Raw genomic sequence first — 23,102 nt, 5'->3', positions numbered from 1 at the left:
AATCTGTAAAATTTTTAAAGTTCTGTGATTCGAACTATAATCTGAAGATGAACTTAATAGAGTCGTTCTATTCATTGACAGCACGCTTATTTGCCAGCTCAACTGCTCTAGTGTACTCAGGGCCAGTGACGGATCCAGAAAAAATTACAGTAGAGCACCATGTGTGATGGGGGGCACCATTTTGTGCACTAGAATGTCGATCACAATAGCATCCGTGTTGACAAATGTGTCAGTTGAAACTAGCTGAGACACAATGCAAAAATAGATATAATCATATGTTAACAATGAAAAAAAAAATTTTTTTTGTAGCTAAAGGGAATTTAAACGATTGGTGTATATTTTCCGAAAAACGACAGGGGGGGCACGTGCCTCGGTTTCGCTACCCTGAATCCGCCACTTCTCAGTGCATTTACTGTCCCTAACTGAGTGATCACAATTTCTATTTCTCCTTTTGCAGTTCACACATTGCGGTTGATCAGCTTTATTAGGATAGCGGCCACATGATACCGTCTTGTGTAAACAATTCTGTGCAGAATGTCCACACCCTAAACACCTGAAGCACTTATTCACAACAGTGAATTTTTTAAACCTGTGGGAGCCAAAACCCAGAAATATTCTGTCATTTTGAAATAGATATCTATAAAGCCTTGGACCAAATCCAATGACCCAATTAGTAACCTTAGCACCTGACCCTGAATTAAATCTAAATGTAATCCCATTAATTACTTCTTCCTGGGTAAAATTAAAATCTTTAAAATTCTTATTATAAAGATCATCTAATATTTCTTCCTTAGTATACCCTTTAGGAATACCATAAAATAGGACAGTTGGATTAGACAGCGCCTGGATTTTTCAACAGAAAGCCCAGCCTCCTTCAAACTTGAAATGTTAGTTATTCTGTCAGCATCGTTGTTTCCAAAAGAACACCTTTATTTCTTAGAAGGCAAATATTTCTAACCTTCATATTCTATATTCTTTCTTTATAGTATCTGTAAAATAGTAGATCTGACATCCTGGCTTGATGTCAAACCAGAATTCTCAGCAGGTCTAAAAATTATAATGTTATTCGGATCAACGACTTCCAAGGCCGGCCAGCCGAGGTCGTGGAGGAATCCTCCCCCCCCCCCCAAAGAGGGAGGCACTGGAATCTGTCTTTCCTCACGAGAAACTCCACGCACAACCGGATCCCGGACCACATCAGCAAAAGATCTTGAAGACGTAGGGTCAGCCTGTTTCTTCATAATTTGATCAAAATGACCAGCTCAAATCTCAACTTCAGCGGCACGAACCTGTAGTCGCCCGTTGTCAATCAGTAGAGCCGTGGCTAAGGCCTCCAGGTCTGCCCACAGACTATGAATGCGGTTTAAGCCAATTTAGTAACCTTGCTAGAATCAGCAGACATATACTCTCCCAAAGCCTTCCTGATTTTAGCCACAGTTGCATAAACAGCCGAAGCTTCCAGGGACCCTCCCAGGTCCAAACCTTTAGTGAAAAAAGAATTCTGAAATGTCTCAAAATGCGCAGAATCAATATGATCCTGCCCACCACCACTACAAACATTAGTCTGCATAGTGCTGACCTCAACATCCACTCCTCCAAGATAGGAGGATTTCTATGTTTCTTTTTATTTCCTCCGCTAAAGGAGGATTTTTATTTTTCTCTTTGTCCCCACTGGACACAACCCTAGGGGTTTTTGGAGTCTTTTTAACTTTCTTGTCAGGTTAAGAAGCTCTCCGTTTCTTGGCTGAATCCACAGACTCAGAATCAGAAGAAGAATTGTCATCACCAGATTCATGCAATATCTCACTCTCATTTTTCTCTTTGTCTCCACTGGACACAGCCCTAGGGGTTTTTGAAATCTTTTTACCTTTTTAACAGGTTCAGAAGTTCTACGTTTCTTGCCTGAGTCCACAGACTCAGAACCGACGCGTAGTCACTCTACCTCCAATTCTCCAACGCATCACAGCCTAAAAAAATGTGCAACTTGTGAAATGTTTGCCGAACTCTCTGGAACGGAACATGATATTGCCATGGGGGATGTCTTTGTGTGTGCGCGATGTAAGGAGTGTAAGGAAATCAGGCGACAACTCCGCAAAAACGATAAGTGTTTGCCTTTTATTTACATGATTGTTATTTTATATTGTACTTAATACGTAGTCATATAGTTATAGTTACGCTGGTTATTTTTTATTTTTAATTTAGATAAAGAGTTTTTGTGGATTTTACTTACGATAGGTAAAACCGTTATTTCGTTCCATTTTTGTAGCCATTGTTTTTGGATATAGTGGTAGGGAATTCAAATTTTTTAATTGAGGTAGCTAGGTAGCTCTAACGCATAATTATATAGTAATACGCTTCACTGTTTCTATTTAATAGTTTCTATTCAAATACTATTGATATTTAATTTATTGATTTTATTAATTTAAACTACCATGCCCCAGACTAGAGCAGCAAAGCAACGGGCACAAAGTGGCAGGAGTGCTGTGAATCGGGGGAGAACTGAGGGGGCAATTCTCCAACGCATCACAGCCTAAAAAAATGTGCAACTTGTGAAATGTTTGCCGAACTCTCTGGAACGGAACATGATATTGCCATGGGGGATGTCTTTGTGTGTGCGCGATGTAAGGAGTGTAAGGAAATCAGGCGACAACTCAGCGTTGTTATGAGCCTATATGAGAGTTTGAAGGACAGGGTGGATGCCCTCGAAAAATCTAAATTGAGGGGCCCATCAGGCTCTCAGCTGCCCAACTCAACGCCAGAGCTTACTCCTGGGCATCAGGCAACACAGCGGCAATCTCCAAAGCAGAATGCGCTGGTCCCAAAGGAACTAGTTATTGTTGGTGACTCTATTGTCAGGGAGACGGGGAATATATTTTGTAAAAAGGATAGGTGGAACAGGACCGGGGTATGTCTGCCAGGGGCAAAGGTTGATGACGTTGTAGAGCGGATATCATCTTTCAAGGGCACAAAAGGTGATATAGTTGTACACGTTGGCACTAATGATATTAAGAGTAGGAGACCGGCGGAATTACTCAACAAGTACAGGTCACTGTTGAAAAAAAGCCGTGAAATAGGGTTGAATTTGAAAGTGTCTGCAATTCTGCCCAGACACGATAGGAGGGAGTACATGATGAGAGCCTTGTCGATCAATTCGGCCCTGGAAAGATTGTGCAAGGCTCAAGGGGTAGAATTTTTTTCAGCCTGGAATGTACTTGTTAACAGGAGAGATTGCTTCTACAGGGATGGGATACACTTAAATAGAAAGGGTGCAAGAATATTTGCTGATGCTATCGAGGCAGTGTTAGGTGGGTCGGAAAACTGCTAGTTTGGGGGGATACAAAGACTAATAGTTTAACAGTAACCGCAGGCAGAGGTGAAGGTGATTCTTGCACAACTTCTATTAGAATAAGAAGCGACCTGGAGCGAGGGGTGTTGGGGGTTTCAGGGACGGATGGCAGTCATCATGGAATAGTTGGGTATATGGGATGTGCTAAGGTAACAAGGAATAGGCATAGGAGCATGTATGCTTGCATGTATACCAATGCTAGAAGTATAGTAAATAAATTTGATGAATTTGAAGTGTTGGTCAAGACATCAAAGGCGGATATTGTTGGGATAGCAGAGACGTGGTGTCACAAAGGTATAAGGAATGCAGAACTGGAATTTGGGGAGTACAATGTGTACAGAAAGGATAGACAGGACAGAAAGGGAGGGGGTGTTATGCTGTTAATTAAGAAAAACATAAAATCAAAGGAAGTGCACCCAGTTAATATAGATGAACAGTGCTCTGTTGAGTCAGTTTGGTGTGAGATAAGCAGTGCGAAAGGAAAAATAAGAGTAGGAGTGTGTTATAGGCCTAATGACTTGAATGAGTACAATGAACAATTGTACAGAGAAATAGAGTGGGCCAGTAAATCAGAATGTCTTATAATGGGGGATTTTAACTTCCCAGATATTGACTGGAACTTGTGGGTTGGGCACTCACACACTAGTCAGACTTTTGTGGAGTTATTGGATGATTGTTTTCTGCAGCAGCATGTTCGAGAGGCAACCAGAGAAAGTAACACTCTTGATCTGGTTATCAGCAGTGATCATTCGTGTATTAAGAATTTGCAGATAAAGGAACCACTAGGTGGCAGTGATCACAGTGTGCTGAAGTGGGATTTACTCAAAGAGGTAACTACCGTCAGGGGTAAAGGAAAGGGTTTTTGCTTCCGTAAAGGGGAGTACAGTGGTCTCAGACAGTTTTTAAATTCTGTACAGTGGGATCAACTGACGATGTTACAAACAGTAAATTCTAAGTGGGAAGCATTCAAAGAATTAATCGTGGAAGCTACTAGACTTTATATACCGATTAAGAAATATCGTTCAAAGTTTAGGCCTAAATGCTTATCAAATGAACTAATGAGACTCGTGACAGAGAAGAAAAATGCATGGGATGCATATAAATTATCAGGTGACGCAGAAGCCTGTGGCAGATATAAGCTAGTCTGTAATCAGGTCACAAAGGAGGTTCGGCAGGCGAAGGCGGATTACGAGAAATCTTTGGCAAAAGATGCTAAGAAAAACAGCAAGGATTTCTTTACTTATATAAACTCTAAAAGGAAGGGGATGAATCTGATTGGTCCACTTGACATCGATGGTTCGACTGTTGATGATCCTGCTCAGATAGCAAACAAACTGAATGAGTATTTTGCATCTACATTCACACGTGAGGAATTATTACAATTTGAAAATGGAAGAAGGTTATCAAATTGTAGCAGGGTGCTTAATGATTTTGTAATAACTGAGAGCAAAGTGGAGGAGAAATTGTTGAAGTTAAACATAAGAAAGGCACCTGGGGTGGATGGGATCTATTCAGTTATTTTAAAGGAGGCGGCAAAGCAACTAAGCAAACCCTTAGCCATAATTATGAGAGCATCCTTGGACTCAGGGGAGGTAACCACGGACTGGAGATGTGCAAATGTGTCCCCAATTCACAAAGGTGGATCGAAGGGTGACACGAGTAATTACAGACCAGTTAGTTTAACTTCTGTTCCGGGTAAAATAATGGAGTCGCTGGTTAAAGATGTATTGCAGGATCATCTAGACAAGACTGCAGCAATAATTCAAACACGGCATGGGTTTGTTAAGGGAAAGTCTTGTCTGACAAATTTGATTGGTTATTATGATGTGGTCACAAAGGAACTGGATGCAAAAAATAATTTTGATATCATATACTTGGATTTCAGGAAAGCTTTTGACACTGTTGCGCATGGAAGATTACTGTATAAATTGGAGCAGAATGGTATTAAGGGTAAGTTGCTACAATGGATAAAAGGATGGTTAAGTGGGAGAAGACAGAGGGTGGTAATCAATGGGTGCTGCTCTTCGTGGACTAATGTTATTAGTGGAGTCCCACAGGGTTTGGTGTTGGGTCCACTGTTGTTTTGTGTATTTATCAATGATATTGATGAAGGTATATCAGGCTTAATGTCGAAGTTTGCAGATGACACAAAGGTTGGCAGGGTTGTTAATGACAGTAATGGCAGTGTGCTACTGCAACAGGATCTAGATAATTTGGGCAGATGGGCTAAGAAGTGGCAACTGAAGTTCAACCTTGACAAATGCAAAGTACTGCATATGGGTAGAAGTAACCCCAGAGAAACGTACCAACTGTGTGGTACTACACTTAAGGTGGCAGAAAATGAAAAAGACCTGGGAGTAATTGTGCAGTCAGATATGAAGTTTTCTGAGCAGTGCAGACAGGCTGCTAGGGCGGGTCATGGGGTTTTGTCAATGATATATAGGAATTTTGCTAGCAGGGAAAAGGAGGTGATTGTCCCTCTGTATAAGGCAATGGTCAGGCCACGCCTTGAGTACTGCGTACAGGTCTGGGGGCCTCATTTTAGGAAGGATGTAGATTTGCTTGAGCGTGTACAGAGAAGAGCAACACGATTGGTGAGGGGAATGAAGGGATTCTCTTACCAAGAGAGGCTTAAGTTCTGAAAATTGCAGTGGCTGGAGACTAGGCACCTGCGCGGTGATCTGATTGAGGTCTATAAGGCCTTGAATGGGTTGAGCACGCTGAATTCTGATGGGATCCTTTCACTTGTTCAGATTACCAACCTACGGGGACATAAGTTCAAATTAAGAAAGGACAGATGTAGAATAGATGTGCGGAAATTTGCCTTTAGCCAGCGGGTGGTTAATTGCTGGAACAAACTTCCATCTGTCGTTGTAGAAGTTGATAGGTTAAATAAATTTAAGGAGGAACTGGACAGGCATTTGGAGGGAATGGTGTGATTTTTTTTTTTTTTTTTTTGGCTGATGCTGCATAAGCTCCTACACTTGCTTTCTTGCATCATGTGCCACTACTACTACTACTACTACCTCGGAGGTGGTACAGAAATTGCACTATCCCCATTCGACAGTATCAAGAGTGGGCTGGGAATATGCCATTTCCTGAATAACATCTCGTCGTGGGCAGCATTGTGGGCGGAGAAAGGTGGTGGATGAACGTGGCTGTAGATGTCTGTCGCGTATTATTATGTCAGCCAACGGGAGAGCGACAGTGGCACAAATCACCGCCGACTTCAACGTCTCCACAAAGACCATCAGACGACCATTAGCAGCAATTGGTTATGGGAACTACTAGAGTCCCATTGCTAACACCACAACACAGGACTCTACACCTCAACTGGGCGAAAGAACATCAGCACTGGACCTTGAATGATTGGAGACGGGTCGCGTGGTCCAATGAGTTCCGTTTCCAGTTATTTCGAGCCTACGGGAGTGTGCGTATCTGGCGGAAACCGCACAAAGCTATGCCCCCTTCATGTCAACAAGGAACTGTTCAGGCAGGTGGACGGTCGGTAATGGTCTGAGGCATGTTCAACTGGCACACGCCCCAGACCATTAGGTTTTGGACCCATACAGAACCGTGAAATCCTACATGTTTAATGCGAAGTTTTAATTCAAGAATATAATATAAGTACAGATTTTCCCCTTCAGTAGTCAATCAGCCGTAGTGACTCTGAAAAGGAGGGCAAAGAATATTTTAATCTTATCCTTGATGTAAATAATGGCGGTTAGTGAAAATTAACTTGTTATCAAGTTAATTTTCATCTTTTCATCTAGCACTTGTTAACGTGCTAGATGGAAAGATAATGCAGCCTAATTACTGAAGGCCTAGTTGAACTGAGGGAACTTCTAAGAATCTTCGCTGTTCAATTCTCAGTTTGTACAGCGTAACCTAAGCTTTAAATTCAATAAGGACATAAGTGGATACTATCTTGATGCTGGCTATACAAGCATCTGGACAAGAACGACAAGGTCGTTTGCATTGGCTAGGAATCCAGTATTTGGGAAGGATCTTTGCAGATGGTCATCCACGAAAAGATTCCAGCAGAACAGTCCTAATACTGATCCTAAAGAACAGCCTCCAAAAATTAGTTTCTTGATAATGTGATATTTGATTGGTCAGTAGAAGTATAGATAGTGAACCATTGGTAAGGTTTGAAATTTTTGAGGATAATCTATCTCGCGGAAGTGCAGGAGCATACTCTACCACTCTCTGCTGGCAGAGATGCTCCAAAGTACGTATGTCTTGCCTCTGTATTAATGATCGTATAAATGGTATCCTCAGTAGAGAAATTTTAAAAGAACCCATATTAATGTGTGAAGGTGCAAACAAAAGAAAGAAAGGTGAAAGGTACAAGGAGAGTAAGAAGTTCAAGTAGCTTACCCAAGACAGGAAGTAATGCTATTGGGAAATATGGACAGGACAGCAAAATGAGCTCTCAGGAGCTTCTCCACACAAGCTTAAATATGGTATATCCAGATACTTTAAACACGCATTGAACATTGTTAAAAGAATGTAAGGATCAAACTTCGGAAGTCGAATGATAATTTTGGCCTCGACACGATAGTGGCCAAGACATTTTTGCCTTGGTGTATGTTAGCATACATGAGTAAAACATCAATTGTTCTCGTTATTTCTGTCCATCTGTCCATCCATAAAACATGAAATAACCCGGCAACCCAAAGGTCGCGGGTTCGATTCCCGCCTCGGGCTTGGATCAAAGTACTGCAAAAACTTTGGGAGGTGCAATATGGCCACAGAAGCCGATGCGCCAACAACTACCAAATCGAAAAAAAAAAAAAAAAAAAATCATGAAATAACCTAGACTCCGAATGAAGTGTAATACGTATTGAAACTGCATCATATACGTGTTGTATTTTTGTGTTGTTTTTATTAAGTGAAAACAATTACTTTTATATTTTATTAGTTAATCAATTAGTAATTAACTGGTAACCATATAATTAGTTATTTACTTTTCACTTCTATTAATCACAGAAAAATGAAAAACTCACTTAATTCAAGAAATAAAAATTCAACCTGTCAGAAAGGTAACATACTATAGTAAGTTAAGTAACTTGTTTGATTTTTTTTTTGGACGATATAGTCTAGCTCATAGTAAATGGACGCTTAATAGAACTAGAAGCATGTCATCGTTAACTCTAATGAAGTAATCAGCAGCAATATCCAGTGCTTGATGATCATAAGGAAAATGGTGTTATAATGTTCTGCGAATTCTATCCAACGTTGGTAGGCTTCCCCTTGGTTGTCTGTAGTAGTGTTGCCAATTTCAAAACTTATGATGATGATATTATGATATTAGGGTCCCCTGTAAATGATTACATTTACCCATATTTTATTTTGTCTATAAATTGCGTGTGTTCTCTGGTCGATTTGCCTGGTTTTTTTTTTTTTTTTTTTTTTTTTTGTAGTTGTTGGCGCATCGGCTTCTGTGGCCATAGTGCACCTCACGAGGTTTTTACAGTACTTTGATCCAAGCCCGAGTCGGGATTCGAATCCGCGACCTTTGGGTTGCCAGGCAGGCACTTTACCCACCTGGCTAGCCCGGTCGGCTGATTTGCCTGTTTGCTGGAGGTAAAAACCCCAGTTTCTGGGGGGGGGGACAGCTATCTACGCCTGAGACCGACTAACTCCAGTGATCCCGTCGATGACGCAAGGAATTCGAACCCGGGCCTTTTCCACCTGGTGTGGGAGAGGACGGTGACGATACCACTGTGCTACACACGCAGACATTTCAAAACTTATGGCAAAAATAACTTCCATCTTCAGATTTTCAAATTTCTGCAGAGGCCACAATTTTCCAGGCAGTGCAGAACCAAGGTATTATTGCCCTCCGGGCAGAAAGATTTTTCAGCGCCCTTTACTAAGGATATGTATTTTTTACTAAGGCAGATGAATTTAATTATTCGGGTGGCCTAAATATAATAATAATATCTTAGTACACCACCTCTCAGATCCGTATTGGTTAAAATTAAAAATTATATGAAAGGAAGGTAAAAAGGGAATAAAGGTGAAAGTTCCATTACATTAATTGATTAAATTCAAAATTTGAAAACATATCCCTAGGAAAAGGGGGGATGCACCACCATTTTCCTGGTGTCATTTATAAAAATTGTATAAAAGAAATTCGCGGGTTGAAAAGCCAAGAGCTGGACGCGAAGCTTTCGATGTCGCCATCATCAGTTGGTGAATAACATAAGTTGTAAGTGATAATTTATAGTGTCGCAGTACCCAGGATGCATAGCGTTAAACACGTGGAAATTTGATTCGTTTGAGCTGCCATATTGGTGATAGGTTCGTAGGTAATCTGGGGTTTAAAATTTCATATGATCTATTTTGGCGAAACCATTCTATAGCAAGGGCCTCATACTGGAATATTTTATAATTCGATTTAAGTTTAATTAGTGTAATTGCGTTATCTATTAATGGGTCGTGATTAAAGGAGTGCACATGTTGACTAAGTTCGGTTCCTAGTTGGTCGGATTTGAAACTACATTTGTAATGATAGTATGCTCTCGTGTTGGCTGTTTTCGATGTTCCAAATTTTGTGGTGGTACTACCTATGTAGCACGCTTTACATCCTGGTTGGCATTTTATTCTTCTTCTTCTTCAGTGTATCAATCTACCGACTGGTTTGCCTCTTTGATGAGTTGTCTCAATTTCTCCCGGTCTTGTGCTAGGTGTTTCACTTCTGCATAGCTTCGAAGCCCAGTTCCTTCAGAATTGTATTTACGATGGTGTTTCTTGGTCTTCCTTCTGTTCTTTTTCCTGGTACATCCAGCACATCCAGTAACATCCCTTTATGCCTCATGGTGTGTCCGATCCATTGTAGCCGTTGTCTTCTGATTCTTCTTAGCAATTCTCTTTCTTCTCCTACACGTTGTAAAACCATGTCTAATTTTTTCTGTCCAGCTAATCTTCTCCATTCTCCCCCAGCACCACATCTCAAAAGCCTCTAGTTTTTTCAAGTTGGTTTTGTTTAATGTCCATGTCTTTGCTGAATACAAAGCAATTGACGAAATGTATATTTCATAATTCTTTTTCTTAGGTCTAATGACATATTTCTTTGGCTTAGTAAAGAGTTTTACCTCTAAATGCTTGTTTCTGTCATCGCAATTCTTGAAACGATTTCACTGTGGCAAGATGAATCTTGTGTTATAATCTATCCTAGATATTTGAGTTTTATTACCTGTTCTTTTTTTCTCCATCAGTTTCAATGTGAAATTGTTTTGGCTTTTTCTTTTATTAGTGTTAATCTTCATTCCATATTTCTTCACTTTCTTAGTTAACTGTTTTAGCATATTAGATAACGTTCTTGGGCTACCTGAAAATCTGCAAACTTGATTGTGCTAAGTGTTCTTCCACCTATCTTTATACCTAACTTTTTACCATCAAATTCTTCTTTCACTATTAATTCTGCAAATATATTAAATAAACCTGGGGAAAGCAGGCATCTTTGCCTCATTTTGCTGTATCCTCTCCCTATTTTTGCTGTTTCTGTCAATTCTCCGTTTAACCTGATGATGGCCTTTTATCTTTAATATAAGTCAAATATTAGCCTAATTAATCTTTGTGGACATCTCATGTTTTCTAGTAGAGGAAAAAGCTCATTCCAAATTACCATGTCAAATGCTTTTGCATAGTCAATAAAGCACACATACAGATTCCTGCCATTCTTTATGATTCTTTCGCTTAAGAACCTTAAAGTTCCTATTGCTTCTTTTGTAGATAAGTTCTTTCTGAAACCACATTGTGTAAGTGTTCGATGTAGGATTCTATTCGTATTTTTAAGATTTTTATTCGTATTTTTATGAATTTTTGATATGAGGCTGATGATTCTGTAGTCTTTGCATTTGATTTGTGCAGATTTATTTAGTATTGGTACTATGACGGCTGTACAATGTTCTTCTGGCCATTTTCCTTCACCATATGCTTTCAAAATCAATCCAAATAGTGATTGCTTGACTTGATTTCCACTGTTCTTTATTAATTCTCTGTAATGTTATTTATACCAGGAGCTTTGTTGTTAGGAAGTAACTTTAAAGCTAGCTCAAATTATTCTTTTAATATTTGATCATGTTTTAAGTTTTGTTGTTCTCCTTTCTCATCTTATTTCCAAGTGTAACTATACATGGTTCCATGTATAAATCCTCTATATACTTTCTCAATGTCTCTTTTTTTTTCTTTTGCATTATAAGGTACATTATATTGTTTACATCATGGATGTTGTATTTATACGTTTCTTTGTATTTGCCAGAAAAAGTACTTAGTTTATTATATGATGAAAAAATTAATGTGAAGTTTGTACCTCTGAAGGTATTACAGAGCCGGGGTGCGAGTTGGTTATGGTACGTATTTTGTGTGCGATCAGTATTAATGTTATCGATACGGGGATTATTAATTTTTTCTTTTACGGCTAATATGGTTTCTTGAATTAGCTGTTTGGGGTATTTTCTAGCTATAAAGGTTTTCGGCAGGTATAGTAGTTTTGTTGTCAAGTCAGCCTGTGAATGATTGTATTTTATCGCATTGTAGATTTGGTTATATAATACTGATTTTTTTTTTTTTTTTTTTTTTTTTATACTATAGGAGTGGTGGAAGTAAAATGTAGAAATTTTCCTGTATGTTCGCGTTTTGAGTTTGTTATCAGTTTTATGCATGGTCAGATTTTAAAAATTAATGCTATTGTCTTCTGGTTCTAAAGTATATTTCAATCTGTTATGGATGGAATTGAATTTTTGTGGCAGTTCATCAATGGTGGTCTTATTACCAATGATTAATACATCGTCTGTATATTGCATAAATAATTTAATCTTGGGAGTGGGGGAAAGGTTTTAGTATTTGGTTTTCATCAAATACTAAAAATAATATAATAATATCACCATTAATGAGATTATCAGAATACAGAATACACAACACTAACCAAACATACGAAAAAGAAAAAATTAATACCATTAAAATATCGGTTGGAGACATATTAGCAATCTACGAAGTTGTATCTCTTTACACTAACATAAACGTCAATTACACCAGTAGCGTAGCTACCATGTAGGCAGGCAAGGCAATTGCCTCCGGGTCCTTTAGGGTATTTGGCTGTCTCCTCTTTTTGCAATTTTCATTGATTAAGTAGGGGTCCGAACATGTTCTTTGCCTCCGGGCCCGAAAAAGGGTAGCTACGCTACTGAATTACACGTTGCAAAAATTACGGGGGTTATTAACAATGGACCCTACACTTAAAGATCGAACATCCCTTAACATTAACAGTATTTTATAATTAACCAGCCTTTTAGGTAGGGCAAAACGTTTTCGGTTTAGGAAACAGGTATACGGCCTCCCAATGGGTTTAGGCATTTCCACCCCACTTTCTGGAATTTATCTTGCTACCATTGAATATGAAAGGTTTCAGTGATCACAGTGTACTGATGTGGGATTTACTACAGGATATGGGATTTAGAAGTGACTACCATCAGAGGTACACGAAAGGGTTTTTACTTTCGTAAAGGTGACTGGGGTATTATTTATGCCCCCCCGTAACCATGCTTATAAGTGTTCCTAGGTCTACCGAAAAAAACACTAAAAAACCTGGTCGTTATGCCCCCACCTTTACGATGATAGTTACCTGGTTACGATAGTGAAGGTGAGTACAGTTTTTAAATTCTATGCATTGGGACCAACTGATGATGTTATCAACAGTAAATTCTAAATGGAAATTGTTCAAGGAATTAATTTTAGAAGATACTAGGCTTTTTCAATCCAACTAAGAAATACTGTTCAAGGTTTTAAGCATAAATGGATGTCAGATGAACTATTGAGACTCGTGGCAGAGAAGAAATATGCATGGAATGCACATAAATCAAGTCAAAATCGAGTCAATGATCAAGTCAAAAAAGAGGTTAGGCAAGCGAAGACCAATTACGAAAAACTCTGCCAAAGGATGCAAAGAAAAATAGCAAAGACTTCCTTCCTTATGTAAACTCTAGAAGGAAAGGGATAAATCAGATTGGACCGCAAGATATCCATGGTTCAACTGATGATGATCATGCTCAAGCCCTCGTGGGTAGCACAATTGGAAGGATCACCGTCCTTCCCACACCGGGTGAAAAGGACCTGAGTTCGAATCCCATCGATGACGAGAGGAATTTTTATAGGTTTTTATTCGCAATGTGGCTGAGTTAGTCAGTCTCATGCGATAGTATGATGGGTTTTTTCTGTCGGAAACTCGGGTTTTTCGTACAGCAAACAGAAAATCGACCTCAGAACACACGCGATTCACAGACAATATACCGGTACATGGAGCAACATAGCCTTAGCGCCAATTTTCAAAAAACCCAATAACAACAGCAACAGATCCTACTCAGTTAGCTGACAAACTGAATGAGTATTTTCATCTACATTCATACATGAATAATTCTGTAGGGAAGTGGAGGCCAAAAGGTTATCAAGCCATAACACAGAGATAAATGATTTTGTAATAACTGAGAGGAAAGTAGAGAATAAATTGTTGAAGTTGAACATAAGAAAGGCACCTGGAGCAGGTGGGATATATTCAAATGTATTAAAGGGGCAGTAAAGGAAGTAAGCAAACCCTTAGCTATAATTATGAGAGCATCTTTGGCTCAGGGGAAGTCCCCATGGAGTGGAGATGTGCAAATGCATCCCCAATTTACAAAGGGTATCAAAAGTTGACACGAGTAAGTTTAACTTCCGTTCCAGGGAAAATAATGGAATAACTGGTTAAAGAAGCATTGCAGGATCATTTTGAAAAGACCGCAGTTAAGGGGAAGTCTTGTCTGACCAATTTGACTGGATACTATGACGTGGTCACAAAGGAACAGAATGCAAAAATAATTCTGATAGAATATACTTGGATTTCAGGAAAGCTTTTGATACTGTTGCACATGGAAGACTACTGAACAAATTGTAACAGTATGGAATTAAGGGCAAGTTTCTGCTATGGATAAAGGATTAGTTGAGAAGGAAAAGACAGAGAGTGGTAATCACTGCTCTTCGTGGACTAATGTTATTAGTGGAGTCGCCCAGGGCTTGGTGTTGGGCCCATTATTGTCTTCTATATTTATCAATGATATTGATGAAGGTATATTAGGCTTAATGTCCAATTTTGGAGAAGATACAAAAGTTCGCAGGTTTGTTAATGAGAGTATGCTATTGCAACAGGATCTAGAAAAGTTGAGGAGATGGGCTGAGAGATGGCAACTGAATATGGACAAATGCAAAGAATCCTGATGGATAGTAGTGACCCCAGAGTGACGTACCGACTGCGCGGTACAACATTCAAGGTATTGGAGAATGAAAAAAACCTGGGGGTAATTGTGCAGTTAGATATGCAATTTTCTGAGCAGTGCAGACAGGCAGCTAGATCAGCCCGTCGAGCTGATCTAGCTGCCTGTCTGCACTGCCTGCTTGTCTGCCGGTCAATGATATACAGGAAGTTTGCTGGCAGGGAGGTGATTATTCCTTTGTATAAGACAATGGTCAGGACACAGCTTAAGTACTGCATACATGTGCGAAGGGCTCATTTTAGGAAGGATGTAGAGCTACTGGAACGAGTACAGAGACGTGCAACGAGATTGACGAGGGGACGAAAGGGTTGCTCTTACCAAGAAATGCTTAAGTTCTGCAAATTGCAGCGTCTGGAGACTAGGCACCTCCCAGCTGATCTGATTGAGGTGTATAAGGCCTTGAATGGTTTGAGCAAGCTCATTACTGATGGGATTCTTCCTCTTGCTCAAATTACGCACCTGAGGGGACATAAATTCAAATTGAGGAAAGACAGTTGTATCATTGATCTGCAGAAATTTTGGTTTAGCCAGCGGCGTGGGGGTTCTTTTGATTGCTGGAAGAAAGTTCCATCTGTCATTATGAAAGATAATAGCTTAAATAAATTCAAGAAAGAACTGAACAAACTTTGGGAAGTTTTTTTTTCTATACCAATGCTATATAAGCTTTTTCTTGCATCATATGCCTCTACTAATGCTAATGCTTATGCTAATGTCTTCTTCAACTTAAGCTTATGATTTTAAAGCTTAGGCGTTTAAGTCGACCATAAAATTCAGACAAATGTTTTTGGGGGTTCACGATCGACTTATACGGTAAAATTCTTATTTTCACAACCCAAAGAAGTCTTCAGAAAAAGGATTTAAAGCATTCGTTACATTTTTCTAGTCAATAACAAAACCATGTTTTCACCATTAGAAACGCCATCGTGAGCAGCACAGTAGAATCGTCGCCCCCATTGGGTGGAAAAGATCTGCGTTCGAACCCGTTCGGACGCTAGGAATTTTTCTGGGTCTTTTTCAAAACGTAACTGAGATGGTTGGTCTCAGGCAAGGATAGCATGGTTTTCCTCCAGAAAACCCAGTTTGTTTGCAGAAAACAGCAATTGATGGTAGAATAAACGCAATTTACAGACATAATACATAGGAGAGTGTGCATCTGGAATCAGTACCAGTGGTCCACCACAAAACCGCGTAAAAGTGTTATTGTGCAGTAGCAAAATCTGCCAAGGCCAGATGAGGGTGTGAATATAGTATTGTGTTGTTCATCTGGCCACTTAGTTACTGGCAGCCCCCCCCACCTCATCAGGAAGGGGCATTCCAGCATCTGTCCACAACACGAAGAGCGAAACCAGGTCAGTAGAGGGTTGCTTGTCAGAATATACCCCTTCTACCAAGGAAGGAGGGAGGCCACCCAAGAAACGATGTAAGTCTTCTGCTCTCAGGTGAGCAGGATATCAGAAGCCTAGGGCGCAATATAGCCTAAATGGCTGATCCACCTAAAACCCTACAACAAACACGATTTTTGCTGGATCCTTAGAATATTTAGGATATCGCCAACGTTCAAACTTATGCAATTATTACAGTGGTGTTGGCATCTAAGATTTGATACCTACGTTTTGTGAATGTGTCTTTGCCTTCCATATCTTAGGGTTCTAGGACAGAGTAAAATTCCTGAGGGTACTGATTTTTGTGAATAATTCACAACTGTGAGAATCTGTTTATTTTCTTTAAGTACCGTACATGTGGCGCCTCCGTAGCCAGGTGGGAAGGAGCAGCAGTGCGTAGCATACGCTTCTTGATTTAGACCGGGGTTCGAGCCCGTCACCATCAAATACGGATGATGCGGAAAGGTCAGGGAATGACCACCGCATATCCCCGGAGCAATATGGCCTTAGTTGCTAATGCTCCTAAAAAAAAACAAATAACATAATAACATAACCGTACATGGGTTGAACGTTGATATTAGACTTGAATTTCTGTAGATTGCAATTTTCAGGACACACATATGAAGGGAAGTTGTTCAAGAAAACAGAAGTTGAATGAATAAATGAGGAAGAAGAAAAGTTGGCTCTGTGAGTTTGAAGTTGGACGGTAAAGGAATCAACATCCTTTTACCTTCTAACTGGCACGTGTTCGCACTGGTTTGGAAGAGAGAGAGAGAGAGAACGGAATTTATAGAAGAGAATTCAGAACAGTGCCTATGGAAGTATCTACAGAAAACGCATGCAGCAAAAACAGAACATCTATGAGACAGAGAGCGGAGAGATTTTTTTTAAATTTTAAATTATAATTTTAGGGTTGCCCGTAAATTAAATACATTAACCCGTATTTGTGTCTGTAAATTGCGTATGTTCTATGGTTGATTTGCCTGTTTTGCTGGACGAAAAAACCCCAGTTACTGGGGAGGAAAACCTTGCTATCTATGCCTGAGACCAACTAACTCACCCACGGAGTGAAAAAAGCCTATTAAAGTTCCTCGCGTCATCGACGGGATTCGAACCCAGGCCTTTTCCACCCGGTGTGGGGAGGACGGTGACGATACCACTGTGCTACCCGCGCAGGCAGCGGAGAGATTGTTAGAGATGAAGAGAAGATTCAATCTAGAAGCCTCTCTCAGGCTTCTAGGTTGAATGACACTTGGGGCACCCCCCCAGAGGTGGGAACAATATTCCACAGTAGGCGCATTTGTGGTTTGTACAGAATGAACAGTCGTTTGGTAGAGAAATGACGCCGAGAGCGAAAGAGAAACTCCAGTTTTTTTTTTTTTTTTTTTTTTTAAGATGCAGAGGAAGCAATGTTTGTAATATGTGGTATCGGTAATTCCCAATAGAGATATAGATCTCGCCTAGAAATCAGAGTACCAACTAAGATGAACATAGGAGCAGAAGAATCCATTTTGCAAGATATAAGACAGTTTTAGAAGGATTGAAATCAACTAAGTTGTCTTTGCCCCCATGAGAGAATTTCCTGTAGATCAGCATTTAAGGAATTGGTAGGGAATATTGAAAAATTTCAAGCTGTTTGAGCAGGGCAAGGTTTCTCCAACTGGAAGGGGGAATGCAATGTGCTATCATCAGGAAAACTATGGATAGGATTTCTGGTCAATGCAAGAGGATCATCAATATGCAGGAGGAAAACAGTGGGTAAAAGAACCGAACCATTGGGAGCATCCACATTAGTGGAGAAGTTAGAATATAAAGGGCCATCTACCATTTGTAACTGGGTATCCAGTTTCTCTCTGATCGCTCACTGCGGTCAGAGAGAAACTGGATACTCAATTACAAAAAAAAAAAAAAAATGGCAAACCATAAGATGGAAGCTTATTTAGAAGACCTTTATGCCAGACATGATTAAAAGCCGTTGAAATATCAAGAGAAACTGCTTGAGTTTCACCAAAAGTTTCCATTGAATTTGTCCATAGATAAGTAACATAAGCCAGAATATCTGCAGTGGATCAACACTGACGGAATTCATACCGGCGACCATTGATCAAATGGATGGAAGGTTTCTAGATAGTTTAAGAATTAGCGGTTAATTGATTTCTCGATTACTTTAGAAAGAGCAAAAGTAAGTGCACTGGGACGATAATTAGATGGGAGGGATTTCTCACCTTTTTTAGGAACGCTGGATATGAGCAATTTTCGAAGCAGAAGGGAAAACACCTTTGGTATAAGAAAGTGAAAAAAGGCGACACAGAACAGTAGCAAGCTCATGAGCACGGGTATTGAAAACAAGTAGAGAAATATCATCTGGATGGAGCTTTCTTGGCATCAAGGTCGTTCAAAATCCTTCTGACATCCTTTTGACGGAAGACCACAGGAGACATTGAATGGAGTGTACTGGAAATGGTGGAAGGCTGTTTACCAAGATCATCAATACACGAGTTGGAAGGAAAATAGGATGCTAGCAGGTAAGCTTGTCTTTGGTTGAAACGGCAATCTGGTTTTGACAGAGGTGGAAACACAGATGGGCAAAAGTTGCGGCCAATAGCTTTGGCAAGAGATCAGAATATTCGACTACTATTTGGACAAGAAGTAAGTTTTCTACTCTTAGCCTGTTAGAAATCTAGTTTGAACCGATAATAACTGCTTTACAACTGTTGCGAGCTTTGGTGAAGCTGGAGATTTGGATAAAAGCGAATTGCGATATGCAACATTCTTATCTTGAACAGCCTTAGCGCATTTGTAAATTGAAAACCAAAGTTAGCTAACGGATGAGATTTTAAGATGAAGTGTGGAATAAAAGATTTTATCCCTAGAAGAGTAATTTCACTGACACGATCTGAAGAAATGAGACATCAGAAGATTTGAAACTGTAATCCGATCAGCGAAAAGAAGAAAATAAATCTCACAGATCATCCCATTTTGCATCGTGTAAGGCCAAACAACATGAGTTTGAGAATAGCCAAGAGAGGAAAGGCTCAGTTGGAAAAGACACCATCACCAGGTTGTGGTCCGAGGTACCTAGGGGACCACTCACCTCGACCGTGTACTTAGAAGGGCTGTTTGTGAGAAAAAGATCAAGTCTGTTGGCTGCGGGTGTCAGGATTGTCTGGTATTCTGGTAGGAAAATGAACAATTTGTGCGAGCTCATTAGTAATTGCAAAAGCCTCAGCATCTTTACCAGCTGTGTCCGTGTGACTAGAAAACGAAAGACAGCTGGAGTAGCAAACATTAAGATCACCAAGGAAAATTACCTCACTGTTAGGAAAGTTGGACTGGAGAAAGTCAAGTTTCAAAGAGCGGTAGTCAAAGAGTCCCAAGTGATTAGTGTAGTTGGGAGAATTATTGCCTGTATGATTCGTTTCACTTAGAGGTGAAACGAATCACACAGGAAATAATTTGGACAATTGAAATGAGCAGTATTTGAATCAACTGATAATTGGGGTTCTGTCACAAAGAGTACATGGGGTTTGGCAGACTGTAAATGGAAATGGACAAAATTAAGATTGGAACCCCGTATATTTGTGAAATGAACGAGTTAGTGTTTGGCAGGTATAGATCTTTTCGCAGATAAGTCTGTTCTATTAGTATGACAATTCATGATGTATTCAGTAGTAAGAAAAGGTGGGGAGGATATGCTGTAAGAATAATGAAATTCTTGGATATGGCCTACACATGGCAAGAATGTACCCAGGTAGTCGACATAACGCCACGATAATGCCTCCCCTCCATGCATAAACAGTACTTGGACTCCTTCCAGTCACTATCTGGTAGGGTAGAAGATGTGAGATTATATACTAGCTGATCCGGAAACCTCCTAGAGAGTTACCAATTAGTTTGGTCCGGTGGACTGTCTCTAACGGCTGGCGTGCGAACACCATTTTAGAGTTGACTCTCGAAATGTAAGAAAGATTGGATCTCGCCAGGATGTCCATCATAAGATCAAAAGACATTAATCATATTGCACGAATGAAAAGATGAGGGGAGGTTGCTGGAGTTCTGCTCTGGAGACTAAATTTGGGTTCCATCACTTCAAGTCTCCAATAAGCAAAGTGGCGTATTGAATAAATAAATACCAAAATAAATAAAGGGTAACATTGGTGAGCGACAAATTCCCTTTACGGGAGTAAATGCCAGGGGATTATTGCAGCAGTTGATGATAGTCACCTATCACCTAGTATTGCCTGGTAACACAGAGGGGGAGGCATTCCTGATTGTGGTGCAGACACCACACCTCATCCTCTGCTTATGGTGGTTCACACCCGGTTGGTTACCTCCAGTATACATAGTATTTCAAAACTTTCACATGGGGGTTTTACCCAGGGTTACTACAGTCCCACCATCGTGAGGGTGCAAGCAGAGGATTTGGCTGTCGCAGACCGACCGGACTTGGTCGAAATTAGGTCCACTTGACTTACGTGTCACCCAAATATCAGTTCCATCAGCATTATTAGACTCCCAAATGCAAGCCCAGGTTGACCTTAAAGGTCAACCTGGGCTTGAATGTCTGTGACAGCCTCAAGGACCAAATTTTGATATTAATGACCAAAATCTGATATTATTCTGGCTTCTTCCTCGAGATGCACTCTGGCAAACCGGTCTGTTACGTACTATAATAGGTGTCACGACTTCTTTTTCTTACTGTATGCTTTGCTTCATCAACTGATTCACAGTTATAAAGCCACTTTTGACGATATTTTCTGAATTCAAAGGACACACTTCATCTTACCAAATTTTAATTCTTTAGTTTTCAAGCGATGCGGATTCAGAATCTTGTTCAGGATCCACATCACTTGAATAGAATCCACAGCCACGGCCTGAAGTAGCCGAGTGGTCAGGAGGGGGGGGGGGTGTTGTGCAGTAGCACGCGCTCTTTGAGTGGACCGGCATTCAAGCCTGTGACTGTTAAATACGATTAACGTTTCAATTAATGATTTTTTGTAAACTCCACTAACCTGGTGGTGTTGCTGGAGTATAAACAAGAACTTTTTGTTTTCTTTTATTTTATTGAAAGGTCCTGCAAATGTTTTCTAAAGTGATTACTTTAGAAAAAGTTGCTTACATCTAAAGTGCATGACTCATTAAACGTAGAGGCTATTTTAGACGGCGTCATCTTCTGAGTGACATTTCATTTCGAACACCTTATACTCTTTACTGAATGCTGTCTTCTGCATAAAAATAAAGCCAAACCTACCATCCTAGGCATACTTAATTTCAATGAAATATGGCGAAGTGAATTATGGCGAAATTTGTCCGTTAGTACGGAGACGGGATTTTCAATATACCCATTTGTTTGAATAATAAAGTACTGATGTAGTCACACTCTGAATGACTCAACAATCATTCAATCATTTGCTGAATAATGGGACCTGGCACCGTACAAAAATAATCTCATTTACGTTAAGGTGGCATTCTGTAGGTGAGAAATAGTGCCTGCAGGGCTAAATCAAGAAAACACGCGGGCAAAATTAAATTATAGCTCCATTATTTCTATTGTGTACGAGGCATTCATTCAGAGGCGGATTTAACGGCGGGCGCACCGGGCGCGCGCCCTGGGCCCCGACTTCTGAAGGGCCCACCCAAAACCCCAACTTTATACGCAAAACCCCAACAAATTAGTTCAACTAATATGTTCAACTATTAGTTCAAAAGTTTGTGATTATTATTATGCTATTATTAATTATATTATACATATATTATATTCAAATTTTATTGTAAATAAAACATTAATAGTACATAATATTTTTTATTTATTTAAAAAAAATGGTTAACATGTATTTTTATTTTCTCTGTCTCTCTTTTTTTTAAGGGGCCCAATATTTTCTTCTGCGCCAGGGCCTCAACCGACCTTAATCCGCTACTGCATTCATTAATATCTATTTGGGTAGTGTATTTCAGTTCGGTAGTCGGGCAATCCCGCTCAATCTGAATACTATTTCCCCACTTGCTCATATTCTAACCCATCTCTCTTCAGACAAATATAACTCTCCGAGAGTAAAGGACATTTACGATATTCTGTAGTGACACATATCTTCTTTTTTAAAAGTAAGAATCAGCAAATATTTAATGCACGTTTTTAGAAATGTGCGTTAAAATGATTGCCGATTCTTACTTTTGGATAAGAATGGATGATATTATAATGCAACTTCACGAAATGGTCGAAGAAGCACTTACATATGACACGAACCATATTCACTAGGCCTGCTGCTGAATCTACACAATACAGGCATTTTTGAATCGGCCAATTTTGATAAAACGCTGAGCAGCGCTGAACTCTGAGTGCCAACAATTGTCGCGAGTGGAAACTATTCCAAATTATTCTACGTATAGTTTTGATAAAAGAATATTATTATTAGAAAGCGTAAATGCTTTCAGAAATTATTTTCATTTACGGCTGTCGAAAACAACTGCCACTCAAAAAATTTAAATAATGCAAAGCCTAGATATCTTCCCCACACCTCCCCCCTGCTTTTGTCCGCTTCATTCCTTTGTGTCTACATTATGCGATAGCACGAACAACCTCTATTTATTTGAAAAGAACAAATTATCACGAACTCTAGCTCACGGATATTATCAAACGTATATTCTAAAATTCTTACGAGTCTTTTAAACGAGGAGTTTTCTGAGGCGACCATTCCTCTCGGGCACGTATGGGATCCAGCGTATCTTCGCGCAATTCTGGTTTCAGCATGGCTAATAGCTCGTTTCACGGACAGTTACGATCCGTCAACACACTATCGTAACAAACAGTACACCGCCGACAAACGACCAGAATGGTCGAAGAAGCACGGATCGGATGACTACACGCGAGATTGCTCCACACCTACAGTGACATGCAGTTTCCTTGGAGACGCGCGACAAGAAGTTGGAATGACGCGTGCATTTAATAATTTTTACAGACAATGCCTCGCTGACTGTGGAATGGCAACATACACGTGTTACAGTTGTTTGTTTGAAGGCGTGGTGCGAGCATTTGCGGCACGGTGCACGCGAGATGTTTTA

At 39.9% G+C, this 23,102-nt stretch overlaps 1 protein-coding gene across 1 annotated transcript in view; it reads right to left on the bottom strand.

Annotated features, from left to right (window-relative positions):
• fray (oxidative stress responsive kinase frayed) overlaps window positions 1–22,791 on the bottom strand; it is a 501,108-nt gene extending 478,317 nt beyond the window's left edge. The window contains exon 1 of the mRNA XM_090389465.1: window positions 22,700–22,791. Coding sequence (XP_090245591.1) covers window positions 22,700–22,791 — 92 coding nt within the window. The remainder of the gene's footprint in view (window positions 1–22,699) is intronic.
• Window positions 22,792–23,102: the final 311 nt, after the last annotated feature.

Source organism: Mastigoproctus giganteus, chromosome 1 (assembly GCF_048544385.1).
Source record: "Mastigoproctus giganteus isolate SK-2022 chromosome 1, ASM4854438v1, whole genome shotgun sequence".
Classification (NCBI taxonomy): Eukaryota; Metazoa; Arthropoda; class Arachnida; order Uropygi; family Thelyphonidae; genus Mastigoproctus; species Mastigoproctus giganteus.
The sequence above is the reverse complement of the archived record's forward strand: the minus strand, read 5'-3'. Positions and strand labels throughout refer to the sequence as shown.